Raw genomic sequence first — 25,077 nt, forward strand, 5'->3', positions numbered from 1 at the left:
CTCGACCATAGTGTAGACACCCAGGTGGTGTGTGTGTGACTGAGTGCATGTGTTACCTGGTACAGGTGGAGGTTTCTGGCGAATAGTGTGATCTTCCTCGCCACTCTGACTGGTAACAGATGAGAACCCTGGACCTTCTCCACACAGGGGCAAGCAGACGAGCCCCAACTCACATAGGAGCCTGAGTCCCCCTACACACACAGCACTGTTAGATAAATACACGCACACATTCACAAGGACACACTCCAACCAACCAAGGCATCGCAATTTTCTGTTTATCTCATCAACCCATAAACTATTGACTATTATACATATTAATGAGGTTCTAAGCTTCTTCATGTAATACTACTGTTAAAATGGCCTGTCAAATGATAAAACAGATGAAAACATTAACGAAAAGACAACTGCTCCAGCCTTTGCTGTCGTAGCCATTTCTTCAAATTGATTTCCAAAAGCAACGTCAACCATGTCAACAACGACAACGAAAGCAAAACACGGTGAGGAATAGCAATGGGACAAGGGAAGAGCTGTGATTCTGACAACTGGTGTCAGAAGTGGGAGTCTAGAGCCGCGTCCAGTTAAGAGCTGGAAGCATGGTGGCCATGGAAGCTCCGGACAAATTTCCAACTCACCGGCAGGAAGGTGTCGGATGAGTCATACTGGTAGTCCAGCTCTGAGTCGGCGTCCAGGAGCTGGGGGTAGGCCGAGCCCGAAAGGAAGTGGTCGGCGGCCTCTCCGTCCCCTGACAGCACGCTGGTGGCCGAAAACGTGGTGGATGTGTCGTTCTCTACCGCCATGTCCTCAGCTTCCTCCTCCACTTCCTCCCTGGGCCAGAGAAGCACTTCCGGCTCGGCACCCTGGCCCTCGGCGTCGGTGGGGAGGGGGTGGAGGTGGTCTAGAGGGAGTGGGGAGGGGGCCTCTGTCAGGTCCAGGTGGAAGGTGAGATCTGAGTCGACCGGTTCCCCCAGGGGGAAGGGGGCTGGGAAAGGGTAGCTGACGGGTGTGGGCTGGACCTCCATGGGGGGCTCCGCCAGACTCAGAGCCTTGTCCAGTTCCTGAGGGGGGGGTGCAGTAACCACTTCCAATGGGGATGTCTCGGGCGGGAACGCCAGGGGGATTAGAGTGGCGAGATCATCGGATGGCTGCCCGTCTTTGGTCATAACCGTTGCCACCTCAGTTTCCGCGGCAAGCTCCACGTTGCCAGGGGTAACCACGGGGCCTACAGTTTCACTTTCAGCCTCTGCAACGAGTTCTTCTGCAGTTGTTTGCTCCTCAGTCTCACTAGTGGTGGTCTCAGGTATGGGCGTTGTAGCTTTGGCTAACGTTGTAGGGGGAAGAATGGTGGGGGCCTCGGTCTGCATAGCAGTAGTGGGGGTCTCGGTCGGCATAGCAGGGTTGGGCAGTGTAGTCGGCTCCGGTGTGGTGGTTGTAGACAGGGTTGTTGTCATAGGCTCCAGGGCGGTAGCTATGGTGGTAGGGGGTTTGATTGATGTAGTTGTGGCGATAGTTGCTGTGGTAGTTGTAGGGGGTGCTGTTGTTGTAGTTGTCGGGGGTACGGTTGTTGGGGACACTGTTGTGGGAGGAGCCGGGGTGGGGAGTTTGAACTGGGTGGTGGAAGGGTGGGGGTAAAGGGGGAAGACATGGGGGAGAGGGTGAGACAGAAATAAACAAACTAAAGAAAACTGATCAAATAAACAAACTCATAAGTTGACTGAAAAACCCAAATCAGATGTGAAACGTCTCCTATAAGTTTCCAGTATTAACATCAATGATGACAACTTATGCACTTGGTTGGCGACACAGGCAAAATGGAGATGATCGTTAGTTATATTGGATGTTTGTTTTGGGACATGAGGTGCAGTGAGAATAAGTGTAATTTTGTTTTGCCACGTTAGAGACTGTCTTTCAATCAACCATCTACAATGGATTGGCCCCAAACAGCCTAGACTTACCATGCCACACTAGGGTGCAATAGGTGGACCAAACTCTACAGCGAACGATATAGCGAGTGTGGGCAACATTCCTCTCTTTTCTTCTGTCTTGACCTCAAGTGCAACATGCTTTCGATCTCGAGCTAACTGACCATTGTCGCAGTGAGTGTGACTTACGTGTTCGTTATAGATGATAACCCCCTCGTCACAGGCGGGCTTGTGGGTACAGATGTGCTGGTGGACACACCAGTTGCAGCCCCAGTGACTCAACACACAACCGCGGCAACTAGGAGGAGAAATAGAGAGAGGGGGAATTGGGATAAGAGAGATAGGGAAAGAGAGCAGGAGAGAGTAAGAGGGTGGAGAGAAAAAGAAAGGGAGAGGGTATTGAAAGAAACAGAAATGCTGTTAGAAAATAAAATGAAAGAAAGGAAATGAGAGAGAGAGAGAAACGGGAGGAGGGGACAGGGAGAGCAAGCTTGGCACACGGGGTAATCCAATTTCTGGCAATCTAGGACAAGTGGTAAAAAAGGGGTCATGTAATTGGCGGGTTCCTTATTGAAGTGCTCTGAACAAGGTGCCAGGAAAGGAAAGGAGAAAGGTAATTGAGTGAGTGCATGTGTAAACACCATAGATATGTCACTGCCCATGCAATCATAGTCTTTAGTGGTCAAGTGTCCACTCTATGCATCTCTATGGCTAACACAGCCAAATGGATGCAGTTCATAAAGGTATTACAATATATTATAGCTTGACAAGGCACTCCTATGGCCAGATATTCCACTTCTGAGAATTCGTAGGTGAGTGAGTAAACCCCCTCTACCATCAGTCCAACTAGCCAACGCGCAATCATTGGATAACAAAATGGATGTGCTCCAATCAAGGATATCCTACCAACGAGACATTAAAAACTGTAATATCTTATGTTTCACCGAGTCGTGGCTGAACGACATGGATAACATACACCTGGAGGGTTTTCGCTTCATCGGCAAGATAGAACAGCTGCCTCCGGTAAGACAAGGGGTGGCAGTCTGTGTCTATTTGTAAAAAACAGCTGGTGCACGAATTCTCAAGGTTTTGCTCGCCTGAGGTAGAATATCTCATGATAAGCTGTAGACCACACTATTCACCAAAATAGTTTTCATCTATATTTGTCGTAGCGGTCGATTACAAGCAAAAACGAAAGCAGGAAGCACCAGTGACTCGCTCAATAAGGAGGTAGTCAGAGGACGCAGATGCTAAGGTACAGAACTATTTTGCTAGCACAGACTGGAATATGTTCCAGAATATGTGCATAGATAAAGTCATCCCCACAGTGATCGTGCGTACATACCACAACCAGAAGCCATGGATTACAGGCAACATCCGCACTGAGCTAAAGGGTAGAGCTGCCGCTTTCAAGGAGCAGGATTCTAACACGGACGCTTATAAGATATCTCGCTATGCCCTCCGACAAACCATCAAACAGGCAATACAGAACTAAGATTGAATCGTACTACAACGGCTCCGACGCTTGCCGGATGTGGTAGGGCTTGCAAACTATTGAGGACTAAAAAAGGGAAGCACAGCCGCAAGCTGCCCAGTGACACAAACCTACCAGACGATGTAAATTACTTCTATGCTCGCTTCGAGGCAAGCAACACTGAAGCATGAATGAGAGCATCAGCTGTCCTGGACGACTGTGTGATCACGCTCTCTGTAGCTGATGTGAGTAAGGCCTTTAAACAAGTCAACATTCACAAGGACGCAGGGCCAGACAAATTACCAGGACGTGTAGTTCGAGCATGTGCTGAACAACTGGCAAGTGTCTACACTGACATTTTCAACCTCTCCCTGACCGAGTCTGTAATACCAACATATTTCAAGCAGACCACCATAGTCCCTGTGCCCAAGAACATAAAGGCAACCTGCCTAAATGACTACCGACCCGTAGCACTCACGTCGGTAGCCATGAAGTGCTTTGAAACGCTGGTAATGGCTCACATCAACACCATCCCAGAAACCCTAGACCCACTCCAATTTGCATACCGCCCAAACAAATCCAGATGCAGTTTCTATTGCACTCCACACTGACCTTTCCCATCTGGACAAAAATAATGCTAATCATTGACTACAGCTCAGAGTTCAACATCATAGTGCCCTCACTAAGCTAAGGACCCTAGGACTACACACCTCCCACTGCAACTGGATCCTGGACTTCCTGACAGGCCGCCCCCAGGTGGTAAGGGTAGGTAACAACACATCTGCCACGCTGATCCTCAACACATGTGCCCCTCAAGAGTGCATGCTCAGTCACCTCCTGTACTCCCTGCTCACCCATGACTGCATGGCCAGGCACGACTCCAACACCATCATTAAGTTTGCCAACGACACAGCGGTGGCCTGATCACTGACAAGGATGAGACAGCCTATAGGGAGGAGGTCAGAGACCTGGCAGTGTGGTGCCAGGATAACAACCTCTCCCTCAACGTGATCAAGATGAAGGAGATGATTGTGGATTACAGGAAAAGGAGGATCAAGTACGCCCCCATTCTCATCGACGGGGCTGCAGTGGTGCAGGTTGAGAGCTTCAAGTTCCTTAGTGTCCAAACACACCAAGACAGTCATGAAGAGGGCACGATAACACCTATTTCCCCTCAGGAGACTGAAAATATTTGGCATGGGTCCTGAGATCCTCATAATGTTCTACAGTTGCACCACCGAGAGCATTGCCTTGGACTCCAGCCACCCTAGTCATAGACTGTTCTCTCTGCTACAGGAACGGGAAACGGTACCGGAGGACCAAGTCTAGCTCAAAAAGGTTTCTTAACAGCTTCTACCCTCAAGCCATAAGACTCTTGAACAGTTAATCAAATGGCTACCCCCGCCCCTTTTTTACACTGCTGCTACTCTGTTTATTATCAATGCATAGTAATTTTACCTCTACCTACATGTACAGTTGAAGTCGGAAGTTTACATACACTTAGGTTGGAGTCATTAAAACTCGTTTTTCAACCATTTCTTGTTAACAAACTATAGTTTTGGCAAGTCGGTTAGGACATCTACTTTGTGCATGACAAGTAATTTGACCAACAATTGTTTACTGCCAGATTATTTCACTGTATCTCAATTCAAGTGGGTCAGAAGTGTACTTACACTAAGTTGACTGTGCCTTTAAACAGCTTGGAAAATTCGAGTTTTTTCGAGGTGTACCTGAGGATGTATTTCAAGGCCTAACTTCAAACTCAGTGCTACTTTGCTTGACATCACAGGAAAATCAAAATAAATCAGCCAGGACCTCAGAAAAAAATATTGTAGACCTCTACAAGTCTGGTTCATCCTTGGGAGCAATTTCCAAACGCCTGAAGGTACCATGTTCATCTGTACAAACAATAGTATTCAGGTATAAACTCCATGGAACTACACAGCCGTCATACCGCTCAGGAAGGAAGTGCGTTCTGTCTCCTAGAGAGGAATGTACTTTGGTGTGAAAAGTGCAAATCAATCCCAGAACAACAGCAAAGGACCCTGTGGTGATGCTGGAGGGAACAGGTACAAAAGTATCTATATCCACAGTAAAACGAGTCCGATATCGACATAACCTAAAAGGCCGCTCAGCAAGGAAGAAGCCACTGCTACAAAACCGCCATAAAAGCCAGACTACAGTTTGCAACTACACATGGGGACAAAGATTGTACTTTTTGGAGAAATGTCCTCTGGTCTGATGAAACAAAAATAGAACTGTTTGGTCATAATGACCATCGTTATGTGGAAAAAGGGGAAGGCTTGCAAGCCCAAGAACACCATCCCAACCGTGAGGCACGGGTGTGGCAGCATCATGTTGTGGGGGTGCTTTGTTGCAGGAGGGACTGGTGCACTTCACAAAATAGATGGCATCATGAGGTGGGACAATTATGTGAATACATTGAAGCAATATCTCAAGACATCAGTCAGGAAGGACAACAAAGTCAGGTAATGGTAATGGCCATCACAAAGCCCTGAACTCAATCCTATAGAAAATTTGTGGGCAGAACTGAAAAAGTGTGTGTGAGCAAGGAGGCCTACAAACCTGACTCAGTTACACAAGCTCTGTCAGGAGGAATGGGCCAAAATTCACCCAACTTATTGTGGGAAGCTTGTGGAAGGCTACCTGAAACGTTTGACCCAAGTTAAACATTTTAAAAGGCAATGCTACCAAATACTACAGTGCCTTGCGAAAGTATTCGGCCCCCTTGAACTTTGCGACCTTTTGCCACATTTCAGGCTTCAAACATAAAGATATAAAACTGTATTTTTTTGTGAAGAATCAACAACAAGTGGGACACAATCATGAAGTGGAACGACATTTATTGGATATTTCAAACTTTTTTAACAAATCAAAAACTGAAACATTGGGCGTGCAAAATTATTCAGCCCCTTTACTTTCAGTGCAGCAAACTCTCTCCAGAAGTTCAGTGAGGATCTCTGAATGATCCAATGTTGACCTAAATGACTAATGATGATAAATACAATCCACCTGTGTGTAATCAAGTCTCCGTATAAATGCACCTGCACTGTGATAGTCTCAGAGGTCCGTTAAAAGCGCAGAGAGCATCATGAAGAACAAGGAACACACCAGGCAGGTCCGAGATACTGTTGTGAAGAAGTTTAAAGCCGGATTTGGATACAAAAATATTTCCCAAGCTTTAAACATCCCAAGGAGCACTGTGCAAGCGATAATATTGAAATGGAAGGAGTATCAGACCACTGCAAATCTACCAAGACCTGGCCGTCCCTCTAAACTTTCAGCTCATACAAGGAGAAGACTGATCAGAGATGCAGCCAAGAGGCCCATGATCACTCTGGATGAACTGCAGAGATCTACAGCTGAGGTGGGAGACTCTGTCCATAGGACAACAATCAGTCGTATATTGCACAAATCTGAGTGGCAAGAAGAAAGCCATTTCTTAAAGATATCCATAAAATGTGTTGTTTAAAGTTTGCCACAAGCCACCTGGGAGACACCAAACATGTGGAAGAAGGTGCTCTGGTCAGATGAAACCAAAATTGAACTTTTTGACAACAATGCAAAACGTTATGTTTGGCGTAAAAGCAACACAGCTGAACACACCATCCCCACTGTCAAACATGGTGGTGGCAGCATCATGGTTTGGGCCTGCTTTTCTTCAGCAGGAACAGGGAAGATGGTTAAAATTGATGGGAAGATGGATGGAGCCAAATACAGGACCATTCTGGAAGAAAACCTGATGGAGTCTGCAAAAGACCTGAGACTGGGACGGAGATTTGTCTTCCAACAAGACAATGATCCAAAACATAAAGCAAAATCTACAATGGAATGGTTCAAAAATAAACATATCCAGGTGTTAGAATGGCCAAGTCAAAGTCCAGACCTGAATCCAATTGAGAATCTGTGGAAAGAACTGAAAACTGCTGTTCACAAATGCTCTCCTTCCAACCTCACTGAGCTCGAGCTGTTTTGCAAGGAGGAATGGGAAAAAATTTCAGTCTCTCGATGTGCAAAACTGATAGAGACATACCCCAAGCGACTTACAGCTGTAATCGCAGCAAAAGGTGGCGCTACAAAGTATTAACTTAAGGGGGCTGAATAATTTTGCACGCCCAATTTTTCAGTTTTTGATTTGTTAAAAAAGTTTGAAATATCCAATAAATGTCGTTCCACTTCATGATTGTGTCCCACTTGTTGTTGATTCTTCACAAAAAAATACAGTTTTATATCTTTATGTTTGAAGCCTGAAATGTGGCAAAAGGTCGCAAAGTTCAAGGGGGCCGAATACTTTCGCAAGGCACTGTAATTGAGTGTATGTAAACTTCTGACCCACTGGGAATGCGATGAAAGAAATAAAAGCTGAAATAAATAATTCTCTCTACTATTAATCTGACATTTCACATTCTTAAAATAAAGTGGTGATCCTAACTGACCAAAGACAGGGCATTTTTACTAGGATTAAATGTCAAGAATTGTGAAAAACTGAGTTTAAATGTATTTGGCTAAGGTGTATGTAAACTTCCGACTTCAACTGTACATATTACCTCAATTACTTTGACTAACCGGTGCCCACTCACATTGACTATGTACCGGAACCCCCTGTATATAGCCTCGCTGTTATTTTATTGTTGCTCCTTAATTATAATTATTTTTTTCTTAAAATTGTATTGTTATTTAAGGGCTTGTAAGTAAGCATTTCACATTAAGGTGTACACCTCTTGTATTCGGCACATGTGAGAAATAAAATTTGATCACCAGCTGTGCGCGAGAGAGCCAGCCAGAGAGAGTGCGAGCCAGCCAGAGAGCGCGCGAGCGAGCCAGCCAGAGAGAGAGCGCGAGCGAGCCAGCCAGAGAGAGAGCGCGAGCGAGCCAGCCAGAGAGAGAGCGCGAGCGAGCCAGCCAGAGAGAGAGCGCGAGCGAGCTAGCCAGAGAGAGAGCCAGAGAGAGCGCGAGCGAGCCAGCCAGAGAGAGAGAGAGCGCGAGCGAGCCAGCCAGAGAGAGAGAGAGCGCGAGCGAGCCAGCCAGAGAGAGAGAGAGAGAGAGCGCGAGCCAGCCAGAGAGAGAGAGAGAGAGAGCGCGAGCCAGCCAGAGAGAGAGAGAGAGCGCGAGCCAGCCAGAGAGAGAGAGAGAGCGCGAGCCAGCCAGAGAGAGAGAGAGAGAGCGAGCCAGCCAGCCAGAGAGAGAGCGCGAGCGAGCCAGCCAGAGAGCGAGAGCGAGCGCGAGCCAGCCAGCCAGAGAGCGAGCGCGAGCGCGAGCCAGCCAGCCAGAGAGCGAGCGAGACAGAGAGCGAGCGAGACAGAGAGCGAGCGCGAGCGATACAGAGAGCGAGAGCGAGCAAAACAGAGAGCGAGCGCGAGAGAGCCAGAGAGCGAGCGCGAGAGAGCCAGAGAGCGAGCGCGAGAGAGCCAGAGAGCGAGCGCGAGAGAGCCAGAGAGCGAGCGAGCCAGAGAGCGAGCGAGCCAGAGAGAGAGCCAGAGCGAGCCAGAGAGAGAGCCAGAGCGAGCCAGAGAGAGAGCCAGAGCGAGCCAGAGAGAGAGCCAGAGCGAGCCAGAGAGAGAGCCAGAGCGAGCCAGAGAGAGAGCCAGAGCGAGCCAGAGAGAGAGCCAGAGCGAGCCAGAGAGAGAGCCAGAGCGAGCCAGAGAGAGAGCCAGAGCGAGCCAGAGAGAGAGCCAGAGCGAGCCAGAGAGAGAGCCAGAGCGAGCCAAAGAGAGAGCCAGAGCGAGCCAGAGAGAGAGCCAGAGCGAGCCAGAGAGAGAGCCAGAGAGACAGAGAGCGAGCGAGACAGAGAGCGAGCGAGACAGAGAGCGAGCGAGACAGAGAGCGAGCGAGACAGAGATCGAGCGAGACAGAGAGCGAGCGAGACAGAGAGCGAGCGAGACAGAGAGCGAGCGAGACAGAGAGCGAGCGAGACAGAGGGCTAGAAAGAGAGCCAGAGCGAGTGAGAAAAATTGTGAGAACGTAAAATAGGGAGAGAGAGTGCTAAAGAGAGCAGAGGGAGGGAGAGAAAGAGATAGGGAGAGAGCGAGAGTGGGTAACAGAGATGGAGAGGTAGGTTAACTCACGGCACGCTCCCAGACAGCTGCTTGGCGGCAGTACAGTCGTAGAAGGTGAACTCTGTCGCCGTGACGACGACGTCACCGAAGCGCAGGGACAGGGTGACCGTGACAAAATCTGAGGAGAGAGAGAAACAGAGAGAATGAGAAAAGAGACAAACAAATATTAAATGTTACGTCTTACCTCCTTAGGATCCTTACCCAACACAATGCCAAGCTTTCTAAAAATAATATCTTGTGAAAATATTTGTCTAAGCTTCATCTTAGAACTGAGTCTTATGAAGATTTGAAAATGAGAGTGAGACTTGACCATGTCTGTATGTCTGAATAAAAGCACTGTTGTTCAAAACAGTGTGAGGAGGTCGAGAACAGGAGAGTGTGAGGAGGTCGAGAACAGGAGAGTGTGAGGAGGTCGAGAACAGGAGAGTGTGAGGAGGTCGAGAACAGGAGAGTGTGAGGAGGTCGAGAACAGGAGAGTGTGAGGAGGTCGAGAACAGGAGAGTGTGAGGAGGTCGAGAACAGGAGAGTGTGAGGAGGTCGAGAACAGGAGAGTGTGAGGAGGTCGAGAACAGGAGAGTGTGAGGAGGTCGAGAACAGGAGAGTGTGAGGAGGTCGAGAACAGGAGAGTGACCGATTGTGTCCCAAATGGCACCTTATTCCCTACAGTAGTACACTACAGTACCTTCTGAAAGTATTCAGACCCCTTGACCCTTTCCACATTTTATTACATTACAGTAATCTACACACAATACCCCATAATGACAAAGCAAAAAAAGATTTTTAAACATTTTTGCTAAAACAAAAATACCTCATTTACATAAGTATACAGATCCTTGGCTATGAGAGTTGAAATTGAGCTCAGGTGCATTCTGTTTCCATTGATCATCTTTGAGAAGTTTCTATAACTTGATTGGAGTCCACCTGTGGTAAATTCAATTGATTGGACATGATTTGGAATGGCACACACCTGTCTATATAAGGTCCCACAGTTGACAGTGTATGTCAGAACAAAAACAATGAGCCATGAGGTCAAAGGAATTGTCCATAGAGCTCCGAGACAGGATTGTGTCGAGGCACAGATCTGGAGAAGGGTACCAAAACATTTCTGCAGAATTGAAGGTCCCAAAAAACACAGTGGCCTCCATTCTTAAACTGAAGAAGTTTGGAATCACCAAGTCTCCCTATAGCTGGCCGCCCTGCCAAACTGAGGAATCAGGGGAGAAGGGCCTTGGTCAGGGAGGTGACCAAGAACCCGATAATTACTCTGATAGAGCACTAGAGTTCCTCTGTGGAGATGGGAGAACCTTCCAGAAGGACAACCATCTCTGCAGCACTCTACCAATCAGGCCTTTATGGTAGTGGCCAGACGGAAGCCACTCCTCAGTAAAAGGCACACTTTTTTGCCAAAAAGCACCTAAAGTCTCTCAGACAATGAGAAACAAGATTCTCTGGTCTGATGAAACCAAGATTGAACTCTTTGGCCTGAATGCCAAGTGTCACGTCTGGAGGAAACCTGGCCCCATCCCTACAGTGAAGCATGGTGGTGGCAGCATCAAGCTGTGTGGATGGTTTTCAGTGGCAGAGACTTGGAGACTAGTCAGGATCGAGGCAAAGATGAATGGAGAAAAGTACAGGGCGATCCTTACTGAAAACCTCCAGAGCGCTCAGGACCTCAGACTAGGGCGAAGGTTTACCTTCCAACAGGACAACGACCCTAAGCACACAGCCAAGACAACACAGGAGTGGCTTCTGGTCAAGTCTCAATGTCCTTGAGCGGCCCAGCCAGAGCCCGGACTTGAACCTGATCGAACGTCTCTGGAGAGACCTGAAAATCGCTGTGCAGCAACACTCCCCATCCAGCCTGACAGAGCTTGAGAGGATCTGCAGAGAAGAATGGGAGAAACTCCCCAAATACAAGTGTGCCAAGCTTGTAGTGTCACACCCAAGAAAACTCAATGCTGTAATTACTGCCAACGGTGCTAAGTAAAGGGTCTGAATACTAATGTATATTTAATACATATATATACAGTGCCTTGCGAAAGGCCCCCTTGAACTTTGCGACCTTTTGCCACATTTCAGGCTTCAAACATAAAGATATAAAACTATTTTTTTGTGAAGAATCAACAACAAGTGGGACACAATCATGAAGTGGAACGACATTTACTGGATATTTCAAACTTTTTTAACAAATCAAAAACTGAAAAATTGGGCGTGCAAAATTATTCAGCCCCTTTACTTTCAGTGCAGCAAACTCTCTCCAGAAGTTCAGTGAGCATCTCTGAATGATCCAATGTTGACCTAAATGACTAATGATGATAAATACAATCCACCTGTGTGTAATCAAGTCTCCGTATAAATGCACCTGCACTGTGATAGTCTCAGAGGTCCGTTAAAAGCGCAGAGAGCATCATGAAGAACAAGGAACACACCAGGCAGGTCCGAGATACTGTTGTGAAGAAGTTTAAAGCCGGCTTTGGATACAAAAAGACTTCCCAAGCTTTAAACATCCCAAGGAGCACTGTGCAAGCGATAATATTGAAATGGAAGGAGTATCAGACCACTGCAAATCTACCAAGACCTGGCCGTCCCTCTAAACTTTCAGCTCATACAAGGAGAAGACTGATCAGAGATGCAGCCAAGAGGCCCATGATCACTCTGGATGAACTGCAGAGATCTACAGCTGAGGTGGGAGACTCTGTCCATAAGACAACAATCAGTCGTATATTGCACAAATCTGGCCTTTATGGAAGAGTGGCAAGAAGAAAGCCATTTCTTAAAGATATCCATAAAAAGTGTCGTTTAAAGTTTGCCACAAGCCACCTGGGAGACACACCAAACATGTGGAAGAAGGTGCTCTGGTCAGATGAAACCAAAATTGAACTTTTTGGCAACAATGCAAAACGTTATATTTGGCGTAAAAGCAACACTGCTCATCACCCTGAACACACCATCCCCACTGTCAAACATGGTGGTGGCAGCATCATGGTTTGGGCCTGCTTTTCTTCAGCAGGGACAGGGAAGATGGTTAAAATTGATGGGAAGATGGATGGAGCCAATGTACCTTGGCATAGATGCTACAAGTGTCTGGAACTCTAGGTGAGGGATACAACAACATTCTTCTAGGGGAAATTCTTATTCTTGGGTTGAGATCTGGTGACTGAGACAGCCATGGCATATGGTTTACATCATTTTCATGCTCATCAAAGCATTCAGTGATCACTCGTGCCCTTTGGACAGGGTAGATGTCATCCCATGGGGGCACAGCCATTGTAGCCAAAATATAATGGGAAAATAATGGGCTGCCCAGCATTTTTATACATGACCCAAAGTATGATGGGATGATAATTGCTTAATTAACTCAGGAACCACACCTGTGTGGAAGCATCTGCTTTCAATATACTTTGTATCCCTCATTTACTCAAGTGTTTCCTTTATTCTGGCAGTTACCTGTACATGTTCCCTCACTTGCCAAGTACACACACTTAACACTAATTTGTACACATAAAAAGTATTTTTCCTTGGAGCTGGGTCTACTGTATGCAATTAGATTTGATCAATTCACAATCTTGACGTTAAGGTGATCTTCCTTGTTTTAATCACACTAATTGTAAGTCGCTCTAGATAAGAGAATCTTAACTATACTTAAACCGACTTAAGGTCTTGACTTAATTGTTGAGACCATGAACTAAACCATGATAACATCCCGTGACTGGATTCGTTACTCCTGAGATTCTATCTGAACCATCTGCAGATCATACAAACGCACACAAACACACAGATCTTCCTGTAATACCTGTGGGATCAGTGTGAGTCTCTCTCTATTCACTAATACCCCCAGGCAGATGGGACTAACTACCCAACCCTCATGTTAAATACCTAGCCCTCATGTTAAATACCTAGCCCTCGTGTTAAATACCTAGCCCTCATGTTAAATACCTAGCCCTCATGGCCTGAGAACCACAACAAACCTCCTCTCTTCAGGAATCCTTTTCATGGGAACCAGGGAGACAGATGGGGGGCTGAGACATGGGGGGGCTGAGACATGGGGGGCTGAGACATGGGGGGCTGAGACATGGGGGGGCTGAGACATGGGGGGGCTGAGACATGGGGGGGCTGAGACATGGGGGGGCTGAGACATGGGGGGGCTGAGACATGGTGGGGCTGAGACATGGTGGGGCTGAGACATGGTGGGGCTGAGACATGGTGGGGCTGAGACATGGTGGGGCTGAGACATGGTGGGGCTGAGACATGGTGGGGCTGAGACATGGGGGGGCTGAGACATGGGGGGGCTGAGACATGGGGGGGCTGAGACATGGGGGGGCTGAGACATGGGGGGGCTGAGACATGGGGGGGCTGAGACATGGGGGGGTGAGACATGGGGGGGTGAGAGAAAAAAGTGGATGGAGGAGGGAAGAAAGGGGGACGTGATAGGAGTTCACTAGTGCATGTGTGTGAACAGTTAATGCCCATAATGCATCAGAAATGACTGACCAAAACAAATCGATGGCTCCAAGCATGCAACGAAACCAAACCATACCGCACTATCCCAGGCCAAACCATACCGCACTATCCCAGGCCAAACCATACCGCACTATCCCAGGCCCAAAGATAGAAGCCTGCATGAAACACACATGACGGATGAATTGCATGATTAGCTCCCCAGACTGGCGGACATGGAGGTGACTCCCTGCTGTGTAAACTGGGAGACAAAGAGGATTTGGATCCAACATACATCTGCTCTGTAAGGACACGGTACCTACAGCTGCTTAGAGGCTGATGGGTCTGTATAACAACACACACTTTAACGAGTGAGAGACAGGTCCTTACGTTTAACATCTCATTAAAATGATGAAGTGTGCGCTTGTGCATGCGTGTGTATAAACAGTATAGAGAAGCAGGTTCCATGCCTAGTACCCATCTGGCCCCCTTGGAACTCACCTTGTCCCGGGGGCCCAGTCAGCACCCTGTGGGGGTCAGGGGAGAGGCAGGTGACCCCCACGTCGGTGACTGTGGCAGGACTCTCAGAGTCGTGAAAGAAACAGGAGTACGACTTGTTCTCTTCTAGGACGGCCAGGCCCAGGACTGATAGAGAGATCTGAGGGAGGTAGGGAGAAGATGTAAGAGAGAGAGCAAGAACGAGCTGGCTCGGATCTGCAAGGAGAATGTATTTGATAACCATCTCTGATCTCTGCTGTAAAACTGGATGTAAAACAAGCAAACACTGCCAGCCAGGATCCAGCCAGGATCCAGCCAGGATCCAGCCAGGCTAAAACTAACCCTCACAGTGTGAACATGAAGGAACAACCCTGTATAAAAGCATGTGCTCACATACCCATGTACTTGAACACACACGCATGCATGCGCACACACAAAAATACACACATACAAACATACACGTATGCCCAGACACACGTACGCACAGACACACAGACATACGCTTCTCTTCTCCTGCCGGCTGATGTTGGAGGGACTGAGGGACTGGATGGTGAGACACTTCTGCTCCATGTCGAAGCTCCACAGCCACTGGCCTGCCTGGGCCCCGCGTGAACACTGAGCCTGCTGGCCACACCTACACATATCAATATGTTAATATCATCTCACATACTGATACATTACCATCGCCCAGACTACATCTACACAATACATGATCATACTATACTTTATTGATACCAACATATTATTATTTCGTTTATTAGGTACACCACCACATTCACAAAAATCATTACGTGGCCATGGCTTGCTTTAAAAGCAGGCAGACAGGCATCTCATTACTGTTAGACTGAGCATGGCATGATCGTCGGTGACCGGCACAGCAAGTCCAGTATCTCAGAAAAGGCTGTCCTCCTGGACTTTTGACACACGACAGTGTCTAGAGCTTACAGAGACTGGTGCGACAAACAAAACATCCAGTCAGCGGCAGTCCTGGGGGCGAAAACAGCTGGTTGATCAACGAGGTCGAAGGAGAATGTAATGAATCGTGCAAGCTAACAGGTGGGCCACAAACAGGCAAATTATGGCACAGAGCGACATCTCAGAACGCACAACTAGTCAGTCGTTGTCAGGGATGGGCTATTGCACCAGACGATCACATCGGGTTCCACTCCTATCAGCTAAAAACAAGAAGAAGCGACTCCAGTGGACACATCATCACCAACACTGGACAATTGAGGAGTGGAAACACATCGCCTGGTCCAACAAATCCAGGTTTCTGTGGCGTCAAGCTGAAGGCAGAGTCAGGACTTGGCGTAAGCAACATGAGTCCATGACCCCATCCTGCTTGTCAACGGTACAGGCTGGTGGCGGTGGTGTAATGGTGTGGGGAATGCTTTCCTGGCTCACGTTAGGTCCCTTGATAGCAATTGAGCAATGTTTCGATTCCCGAAGAATTCAGGCTGTTCTGGAGGCAAAGGTGGGTCCGACCCGGTACTAGATAGGTACCTAATAAACTGGTTACTGAGTGTAAATCATAATGTATACGTACAATATATTATCATACCATAATAGATGCATCATTATATTCACTATAGATACAAAAGTTGCTGACAGGTGTATAAAATCAAGCACACAGCCATGAAATCACCATAGGAAAACATTGGCAGTAGAATGGCGTTACTGAAGAGCTCCGTGACTTTCAACGTGGCACCGTCATAGGATGCCACCTTTCTAACAAGTCAGCTCGTCACATTTCTGCCCTGCTAGAGCTGCCCCGGTCAACTGTAAGTGCCGATTTGAGATTTGTTGTTGCCGGGCCGATGACTTCCTAGTGTGTTGTTGCCGGGCCGATGACTTCCTAGTATGGTGTTGCCGGGCCGATGACTTCCTAGTATGGTGTTGCCGGGCCGATGACTTCCTAGTATGGTGTTGCCGGGCCGATGACTTCCTAGTATGTTGTTGCCGGGCCGATGACTTCCTAGTATGTTGTTGCCGGGCCGATGACTTCCTAGTATGTTGTTGCCGGGCCGATGACTTCCTAGTATGTTGTTGCCGGGCCGATGACTTCCTAGTATGTTGTTGCCGGGTCGATGACTTCCTAGTATGGTGTTGCCGGGCCGATGACTTCCTAGTATGTTGTTGCTGGGCCGATGAATTCCTAGTATGTTGTTGCTGGGCCAACCAATTACTTCCTAGTATGTTGTTGCAGGGCCAACCAATTACTTCCTAGTATGTTGTTTATGTGCTTAGTTGTGAGTGTATGGAGAAAAGCCTGGGTTTGGCTACTGTAGCTACTACTCAAACGATTGCCCACTTAAATAAAGGTTAAATAAAATTAAAAGATGCACTTTGCAGAAATCGCTCTACCATAACTTGGTTGCTAAAATTCTAATAGTTTGCCTAATTTCAGTTTATGTGACAAAACAAGCAAGTATAATGTAGAGAATCATTGTACCATCTAAACCGCTGTGAAATATATTTTACATAACCAACAATATTGTATTATCAGCTGTTTGAAACTGGTGTACAAAACCGAAAGTAAAAGACACAAAAACTAAACTTAAAAAACAGAAAGCATTGAAATAGCGAACATAGAACAGACCGACTGCTTTTTATACGTGCTTTTAATGAGAATAACCAATCTATAACTCACTTTTCTATGTGAATTTTGTCAGGTCGTCCAAAAAGTGACATATTGTACCAGTAGCCTTAAAACATGAGCAATACCTATGACTTTCTACTGTTTTTGACATCATTTCTCACATACGCCAGCATGAGAGGTACCACAAACACCTTGTCTGACTTCGTTGTGCCCAGCTGTAATATCTAGGGCCCTGAGTTTTCCTAGGCCACTTGACCTGACCAGGGAAACCTCTGGCTCTAGTTTGATATGTTGACCCTTTAACCAGGGCCAGGGTTGGGCGGATTACTTAAATGTAATTGGTTACGGATTACATATGACTTGACAATAAAAGTAATTAGTTAGCTAATCCATTGGATTACTCAGAATTAGTGGCTTACCTCCCCTCCAGGACACACCATCCACAGTAGGGGTCATGGGCAGACAGACAGGCTTGGCAGTCCAGATGTTCGTGGCACTCAGCCACTGGCCTCTTCTGGAGCTATGGCCACAACAAAACAACAGGCAATATTCAGTCATTATGTGCAACGCATGGTAAACAATGAGACCCATTTCGGACACAGAACTATTGCCCAAAACTGTTGCCACTTACCTGATCGATAAAAGGATTGGATAGAAATTAAGCAATGTGGTGAAAATGTTGTAGAGTCTATGGGGACTTTGCATGAAGCCATTACTATAAACTGAACCTCGTCTCAATAGAGCCGTGGACGAGATTACTATAAACGAAAAAAGAGACTTGTTTCAGAGACACAGTCATTGGCCACTGTGCCGGTGTGAAGGGAAGAAATTAAAGTTGTCGTGTTGGTAGTGTACTGTTGGTGTCAGAAGTGGGATTCATGTGTGTCAAACTGCCAATGAGCAGAGGACTTGGCAGGACAGCACCAACAAACAGATCTAGGACCAGGCTAGTGTACTGTACCATGGTGGACGTCATGATGAAAAGGTGCTCCTCAGACTGATCCAGGAGCAGGTCTGAGCTGATGGCCGCGTCGGCCTGGATGGAGACGACAGCGTACTCCTCCACCTCACCGTTGGGGCCCAGAAACACCTGGAAAACAAACATTCAAATGGTTGAGAAACCTGTTAGGTGCATTTAATTAAAGCAAACCGATAAAGGAGTACAGAACTAGGGTCACTCGTATGAAAGGAAAACATGCACACAGTGCTCCAATAGGGTTAGCCCAATTTAGGGAATTGTCAAGCGGGATCATTAGTTTTATTTTATTGAACCTTTATTTAACCAGGCAAGTCAGTTATGAACAAATTCTTATTTACAATGACAGCCTACACTGGCCAAACCCAGACCACACTGGGCCAAATTGAGCCTTGATTCGAACCAGGGTGTCTGTAGTGATGCCTCTAGCACTGAGATGCAGTGCCTTAGACTGCTGTGCCACTCGGGGGCCTAATCATTAGAGAGGATCGCTACAATTTATAGAAGTTTGAGAAACCTTGATCTAGAGGAGTAGAAGAAGTTAATTTACTCACTAAAATGCCTTCAGAATGAGGTTCTCATGATCAAACACCTCCTTCACCTACTTGGCCTTCTCATTACCAAAACTTCAAAAAAATCTCTAATTGGTAAAAAGTCAGATTTAATTGTAATATTTCACTTAAATATTTAAGGTTTCAGTGTTCTGTTTAACTCAGGCCTTTTCAATAGGGGAGCAAGGTAAACAAATATTTGAAATGGATTTGTGTATTACTTCTTGCACTGGTAATGAGAATTGGGTGGAAATTGTGGTAAAATGTATTATATCTGATCAAAAAACATAATAATAATAATGATATAAGTACAGATCCTAATCTCAGTGTTCCTAGAGGGCATTTCATGAGAATGACCCACTCTGACCCTCCGCCATCCACTACAATAGGATTATCTCATCATGGCAAATTACTGGCGCATATCTCACCCTCGCAATCCCATCATCTGTCAGTTTGTCTGAACACACACATACTGTACAAAACACAAACTCTGGGTTGAGCGCACACACCCACACATTCTATGTCTAATTCACCTTATATGAAATTGCATTGAAGGCCAATCCAATCAATCGATTTCCCCAATACCAACTCTGTAATAGTTAGAGCTCACTGCTAATTCACCTAGCAGGTGTCAGTCATGTGCAGACCTTGGTTCAAATACATGTGTATTTAGGTATTTGTTATTTAAAATACTTCCATTCTTTTTATTTTCAAATAACGTGGTGCCGAATAAACTACTTCTATTAAAAGTATTAGAACATATTTAAGTAATTACCTATTAATAGCTTACTATTTGAAACTATTTTCAAATACATTATTTCAAATACCCCTAGGACCAAACAGACCAGGGTTCAAATGCATGGGAGTATTTCATTTAAAAGAAAATGAAAAATACACTTGTCGATGCATTTTCAAATACATGCCAATACTTCGTAAGTGTATTCCCAAATACATCCCAATATTCAACTAATACATATATTTTTTTAAACTACGTAATAATACTTAGCGATTGAAATAGTATTTGAACCCAGATTTAATAATAATATAATAATAATAATAATTTTGCACGCCCAATTTTTCAGTTTTTGATTTGTTAAAAGAGTTTGAAATATCCAATAAATGTCGTTCCACTTCATGATTGTGTCCCACTTGTTGTTGATTCTTCACAAAAAAATACAGTTTTATATCTTTATGTTTGAAGCCTGAAATGTGGCAAAAGGTCGCAAAGTTCAAGGGGGCCGAATACTTTCGTACTTTTTGTATGTATGTATGTATGTATGTATGTGTGTATGTATGTGTGTATGTGTGTGCGTGCGTGTATGCATACATGCATGATAGTCTATGGAAAGAGAATAGGGCATTCTATTTAGAACTCTGCTGTTTTTGCCATTTATTTGCCCGTCAGTGACGACTGTGCCCTGTATGCACACACTGTGTGAGACTCAAACACAAAACACTGAGTCATGGAGTCCTAGTTAGCCAGACATCATGAAGAATGGCCATATTGGCCAGTGTTGTTGTTGTTATGTGGTCAGTGTGTAAAAATATTGTTAATGGGTGTCATTGTGCTCCCCTCCCTGCTCTGCTCCACCACACCCTGGTCACAACCGCAGCACAGCCATTGACAAAAATGAAACAAAGTGCTAATTGTTAGCGCTAGTCACTATTCCCAATGAGAGTCTGGGAGTGAGAGAACTTGCTGTTACTAAGAACTCGCTATGCCTATATACTCTGATGCAGCTTCCTTGCCTTCACTGACAGTTGAACGGACTTGATGGGTTTTCACCAAGGCAGCAAGTTTAAACTACTGAGATGTCCCCTATGAGCCCCTGCCACATAACCCACTTAAATGCACATGTCTGGGTGATATAAACTCAACCCTTGGCACTAATGCATTTCAAGACCATATTTGAAGTGGGTTGTTTTTGTATTTTCCCAAGCCCTCTGTGTATATCACTACCATGTTATGTTAACCCAAGCCCTCTGTGTATATCACTACCATGTTATGTTAACCCAAGCCCTCTGTGTATATCACTACCATGTTATGTTAACCCAAGCCCTCTGTGTATATCACTACCATGTTATGTTAACCCAAGCCCTCTGTGTGTATCACTACCATGTTATGTTAACCCAAATGTGTGTTATCCCCCTCTATTCCACCTCTCTTATTAGCACAGGGTGTCGTCGTCTATATCCGAGGCTGGTACAGGGTGTCGTCGTCTATATCCGAGGCTGGTACAGGGTGTCGTCTATATCCGAGGCTGGCACAGGGTGTCGTCGTCTATATCCGAGGCTGGCACAGGGTGTCGTCTATATCCGAGGCTGGCACAGGGTGTCGTCTATATCCGAGGCTGGTACAGGGTGTCGTCTATATCCGAGGCTGGTACAGGGTGTCGTCTATATCCGAGGCTGGTACAGGGTGTCGTCTATATCCGAGGCTGGTACAGGGTGTCGTCTATATCCGAAGCTGGTACAGGGTGTCGTCGTCTATATCCGAGGCTGGTACAGGGTGTCGTCTATATCCGAGGCTGGTACAGGGTGTCGTCTATATCCGAGGCTGGTACAGGGTGTCGTCTATATCCGAGGCTGGTACAGGGTGTCGTCTATATCCGAGGCTGGTACAGGGTGTCGTCTATATCCGAGGCTGGTACAGGGCGTCGTCTATATCCGAGGCTGGTACAGGGCGTCGTCTATATCCGAGGCTGGTACAGGGCGTCGTCTATATCCGAGGCTGGTACAGGGCGTCGTCTATATCCGAGGCTGGTACAGGGTGTCGTCTATATCCGAGGCTGGCACAGGGTGTCGTCTATATCCGAGGCTGGTACAGGGTGTCGTCTATATCCAAGGCTGGTACAGGGTGTCGTCTATATCCGAGGCTGGTACAGGGTGTCGTCTATATCCGAGGCTGGTACAGGGTGTCGTCTATATCCGAGGCTGGTACAGGGTGTCGTCTATATCCGAGGCTGGTACAGGGTGTCGTCTATATCCGAGGCTGGTACAGGGTGTCGTCTATATCCGAGGCTGGTACAGGGTGTCGTCTATATCCGAGGCTGGTACAGGGTGTCGTCTATATCCGAGGCTGGTACAGGGTGTCGTCTATATCCGAGGCTGGTGCAGGGTGTCGTCTATATCCGAGGCTGGTACAGGGTGTCGTCTATATCCGAGGCTGGTACAGGGTGTCGTCTACATCCGAGGCTGGTACAGGGTGTCGTCTATATCCGAGGACGGTACAGGGTGGATGTAGGAATATCCCTCCTAGTGTGTATGATTAATAAAGGTGTCAGTCTATGCTGCCCATCTTCTATCAGTGCACTGGTTCATGTTGGAGCAACACTGCCTTTCTCTGTTGTGGTTTACAAACAATACGTCTTACGAAAGAGGACAATTCTTTTTTATCAAGAGGGGAAAGAAAGCAAGCGGTGAAAAAAATATATAAAAACAGCCAAACAAAGGAGAGAAAGAGCAGATTTCTCATTGTTTATAACAGTACCAGTGTTATCTGCACGTCCAGGGAAAATCAAACACACCCAGAGCCACTTAAGGACAGATGCATTAGTTAGTTACCGGGTCCGGTTTGCTCTAGCTATTATTTCTGGAGTGTTGACTTCAGTCTGCATACTATGGAAGGGTAAAATGTCTGACCTCTTGCATACGTACTTGTTTGTCTGTCTGGCTAGTTTTCTGTGAATATGTCTAGATCTACGTAGAGGCTGAGCTGAGGTTATTCAGGGATTATTAAAGGCTCACTTAATGCAATGGAATGTACTGGAAATGTACCGTATACAAAATGTACTGTATAACATACAAGACACAGAAACAACCAGCATAGAACATGTCCAGTCAGGTCCTGTTTTAAAGGTGTACAACATATTGAGGAAACCTTCCTAATATTGAGTTACACTCCCTTTTCCCCTCAGAGCAGCCTCAATTCATATGGGCATGGACTCCACAAGGTGTCGAAAGTGTTCCACAAGGATGCTGGCCCATTTTGACTCCAATGCTTCCCACAGTTGTGTCAAGTTGGCTGAATGTCCTTAGGGTGGTGGACCATTCTTAATACACACAGGAAACGGTTGACTGTGAAAAACACAGCAGATTTGCAGTTCTTGACACAAACCGGTGCGCCTGGCACCTACTACCATACTCTGTTCAAAGGCACTTACATTTTTTGTCTTGCCTATTCACCCTCTGAATGGCACACATACACAATCCATGTCTCAATTTTCTCAAGGCATAAAAATCCTTATTTAACCTGTCTCCTCCCCTTCATCTACACTGATTGAAGGGGATTTTAACAAGTGACGTCAATAAAGGATCATAGCTTCACCTGGATTCCCCTGGTCAGTCTATGTCATGGAAAGAGCAGGTGTTCTTAATGTTTTCTACACTCAATATAAATCGCTCCAATAGTTTTACCATCTCAAATTGTCTCTACCTTGCGCAGGTTTCCCTTGGAATCCCCCAGGAAGGCGATTGTATGTCCCGCCCTCACGCTGACAGCCACGGCGGTGAGACGGGTGGATGGGCTGTCCAATATGGGCTCGGCTTCCACAGCCACCCGGCTGGCCATTGGACTGGGGGTGTGGTCTGAACCACATGGGTAGGCATCCAGGGTGTTCTATAATTCAAGAGGGAAATAATTAGAAAATTTATGTAATTTAGAGATGGACACAATTTGTTAAATTAGGTGCAATTTATCAACTTCATTATGACAAATATTACCAGCTTATGAGTTCCTGCAACAAAAAACATTAGGGGCCAAGTAATAAACATTGGGATCTAACACTGTTGATAGGTACTTGTGTTGATGGTTTTATGTGGTGTTGGTGTATTGTTACTATTTGTAACAGAGTTTATGTTCACGGAACTAGAGCTAGCCTAGCATTACCACATCTCCCATCCCTCCATCTTCCTACCTCTCACACACCTACTCCATCTCCCTTACATACACCCCCCCCCCCCCCCGTGACCTCTCACACACCCCCTCCCTCCCTCACACACCCACTCCATCCATCTATCCATCCAGCTCCCTCCCAATTCAATTCAAGGGGCTTTTTTCGGCATGGGAAACATATGTTTACAGTGCCAAAGCAAGTGAAGTAGATAATATACAAAAGTGAAATAAACAATCAAAATGAACAGTAAACATTACACACAGTTCATTTTATGTATATATACAGTGTTGTAACAAATGTACAAATGGTTAAAGTACAAAAGGGAAAATAAATTAGCATAAATATGGGTTGTATTTACAATGGTGTTTGTTCTTCACTGGTTGACCTTTTCTTGTGGCAACAGGTCACAAATCTTGCTGCTGTGATGGCACACTGGTATTTCAACCAACAGATATGGGAGTTTATCAAAATCGGGTTTGTTTTTGAATTCTTTGTGGATCTGTGTAATCTGAGAGAAATATGTCTCTCTAATATGGTCATACATTGGGCAGGAGGTTAGGAAGTGCAGCTCAGTTTCCACCTCATTTTGTGGGCAGTGAGCACATAGCCTGTCTTCTCTTGAGAGCCATGTCTGCCTACGGCGGCCTTTCTCAATAGCAAGGCTATGCTCACTGAGTCTGTGCATAGTCAAAGCATTCCTTAATTTTGGGTCAGTCACAGTGGTCAGGTATTCTGCCGCTGTGTACTCTCTGTTTAGGGCCAAATAGCATTCTAGTTTGCTCTGTTTCTTTGTTAATTCTTTCCAATGTGTCAAGTAATTATCTTTTTGTTTTCTCATGATATGGTTGGGTCTAATTGTGCTGCTGTCCTGGGGCTCTGTGGGGTGTGTTTGTGTTTGTGAACAGAGCCCCAGGACCAGCTTGCTTAGGGGACTCTTCTCCAGGTTCATCTCTCTGTAGGTGATGGCTTTGTTATGGAAGGTTTGGGAATCACTTCCTTTTAGGTGGTTATAGAATTTAACGTCTCTTTTCTGGATTTTGATAATTAGTGGGTATCGGCCTAATTCTGCTCTGCATGCATTATATGGTGTTCTATGTTGTACACTGAGGATATATTTGCATAATTTAGTGTTTGTCCCATTTTGTGAATTCTTGGTTGGTGAGCGAGCCCCAGACCTCACAACCATAAAGGGCAATGGGCTCTAATATTCAAGTATTTTTAGCCAGATCCTAATTAGTATGTTGAATTTTATGTTCCTTTTGATTGCATAGAATGCCCTTCTTGCCTTGTCTCTCAGATCGTTCACAGCTTTGTGGAAGTTACCTGTGGCGGTGATGTTTAGGCCTCCCTCTCACACACCCACTCCGTCTCTCACACACACACGTTTCTCCTCATTTCCTCTCCCTTCCTCCCTGTCCCATCTGCTTCCCTGTTGCAATCTCCCTCGTTCCGGTCTCTGCGGTGGGTGACTTTATCCATCCTTGTCAGTCCTGGTTAAATGTGGCCCTCTCACTAAGGCTAATGTCACGATCGATTCCCCCCCCCTTACAATCCTATTACATTATCCTACTGTGTCCCAAATGGCACCCTATTCCGTTTGTAGTGCACTACTTTTGGAAGGGCCCATAGGGCTCTGGTCAAAAACAGTGCA

General features: G+C 46.1%; 1 protein-coding gene across 4 annotated transcripts in view; it reads right to left on the bottom strand.

Annotated features, from left to right (window-relative positions):
- Positions 1 to 25,077, bottom strand: part of LOC110529031 (plexin-B1) — a 185,574-nt gene that overhangs the window by 51,097 nt on the left and 109,400 nt on the right. For all 4 annotated transcript variants that reach the window (XM_036984099.1, XM_036984100.1, XM_036984101.1 and 1 more), the window contains 9 exons: positions 22,967 to 23,149; positions 17,966 to 18,094; positions 17,424 to 17,524; positions 14,907 to 15,039; positions 14,409 to 14,565; positions 9,480 to 9,588; positions 2,109 to 2,217; positions 633 to 1,604; positions 57 to 191 (listed from right to left, as the gene is read on the bottom strand). In XM_036984099.1, the coding sequence (XP_036839994.1) occupies positions 57 to 191; positions 633 to 1,604; positions 2,109 to 2,217; positions 9,480 to 9,588; positions 14,409 to 14,565; positions 14,907 to 15,039; positions 17,424 to 17,524; positions 17,966 to 18,094; positions 22,967 to 23,149 (2,028 nt within the window). The remainder of the gene's footprint in view (positions 1 to 56; positions 192 to 632; positions 1,605 to 2,108; positions 2,218 to 9,479; positions 9,589 to 14,408; positions 14,566 to 14,906; positions 15,040 to 17,423; positions 17,525 to 17,965; positions 18,095 to 22,966; positions 23,150 to 25,077) is intronic.

Source organism: Oncorhynchus mykiss, chromosome 7 (genome assembly GCF_013265735.2).
Source record: "Oncorhynchus mykiss isolate Arlee chromosome 7, USDA_OmykA_1.1, whole genome shotgun sequence".
Classification (NCBI taxonomy): domain Eukaryota; kingdom Metazoa; phylum Chordata; class Actinopteri; order Salmoniformes; family Salmonidae; genus Oncorhynchus; species Oncorhynchus mykiss.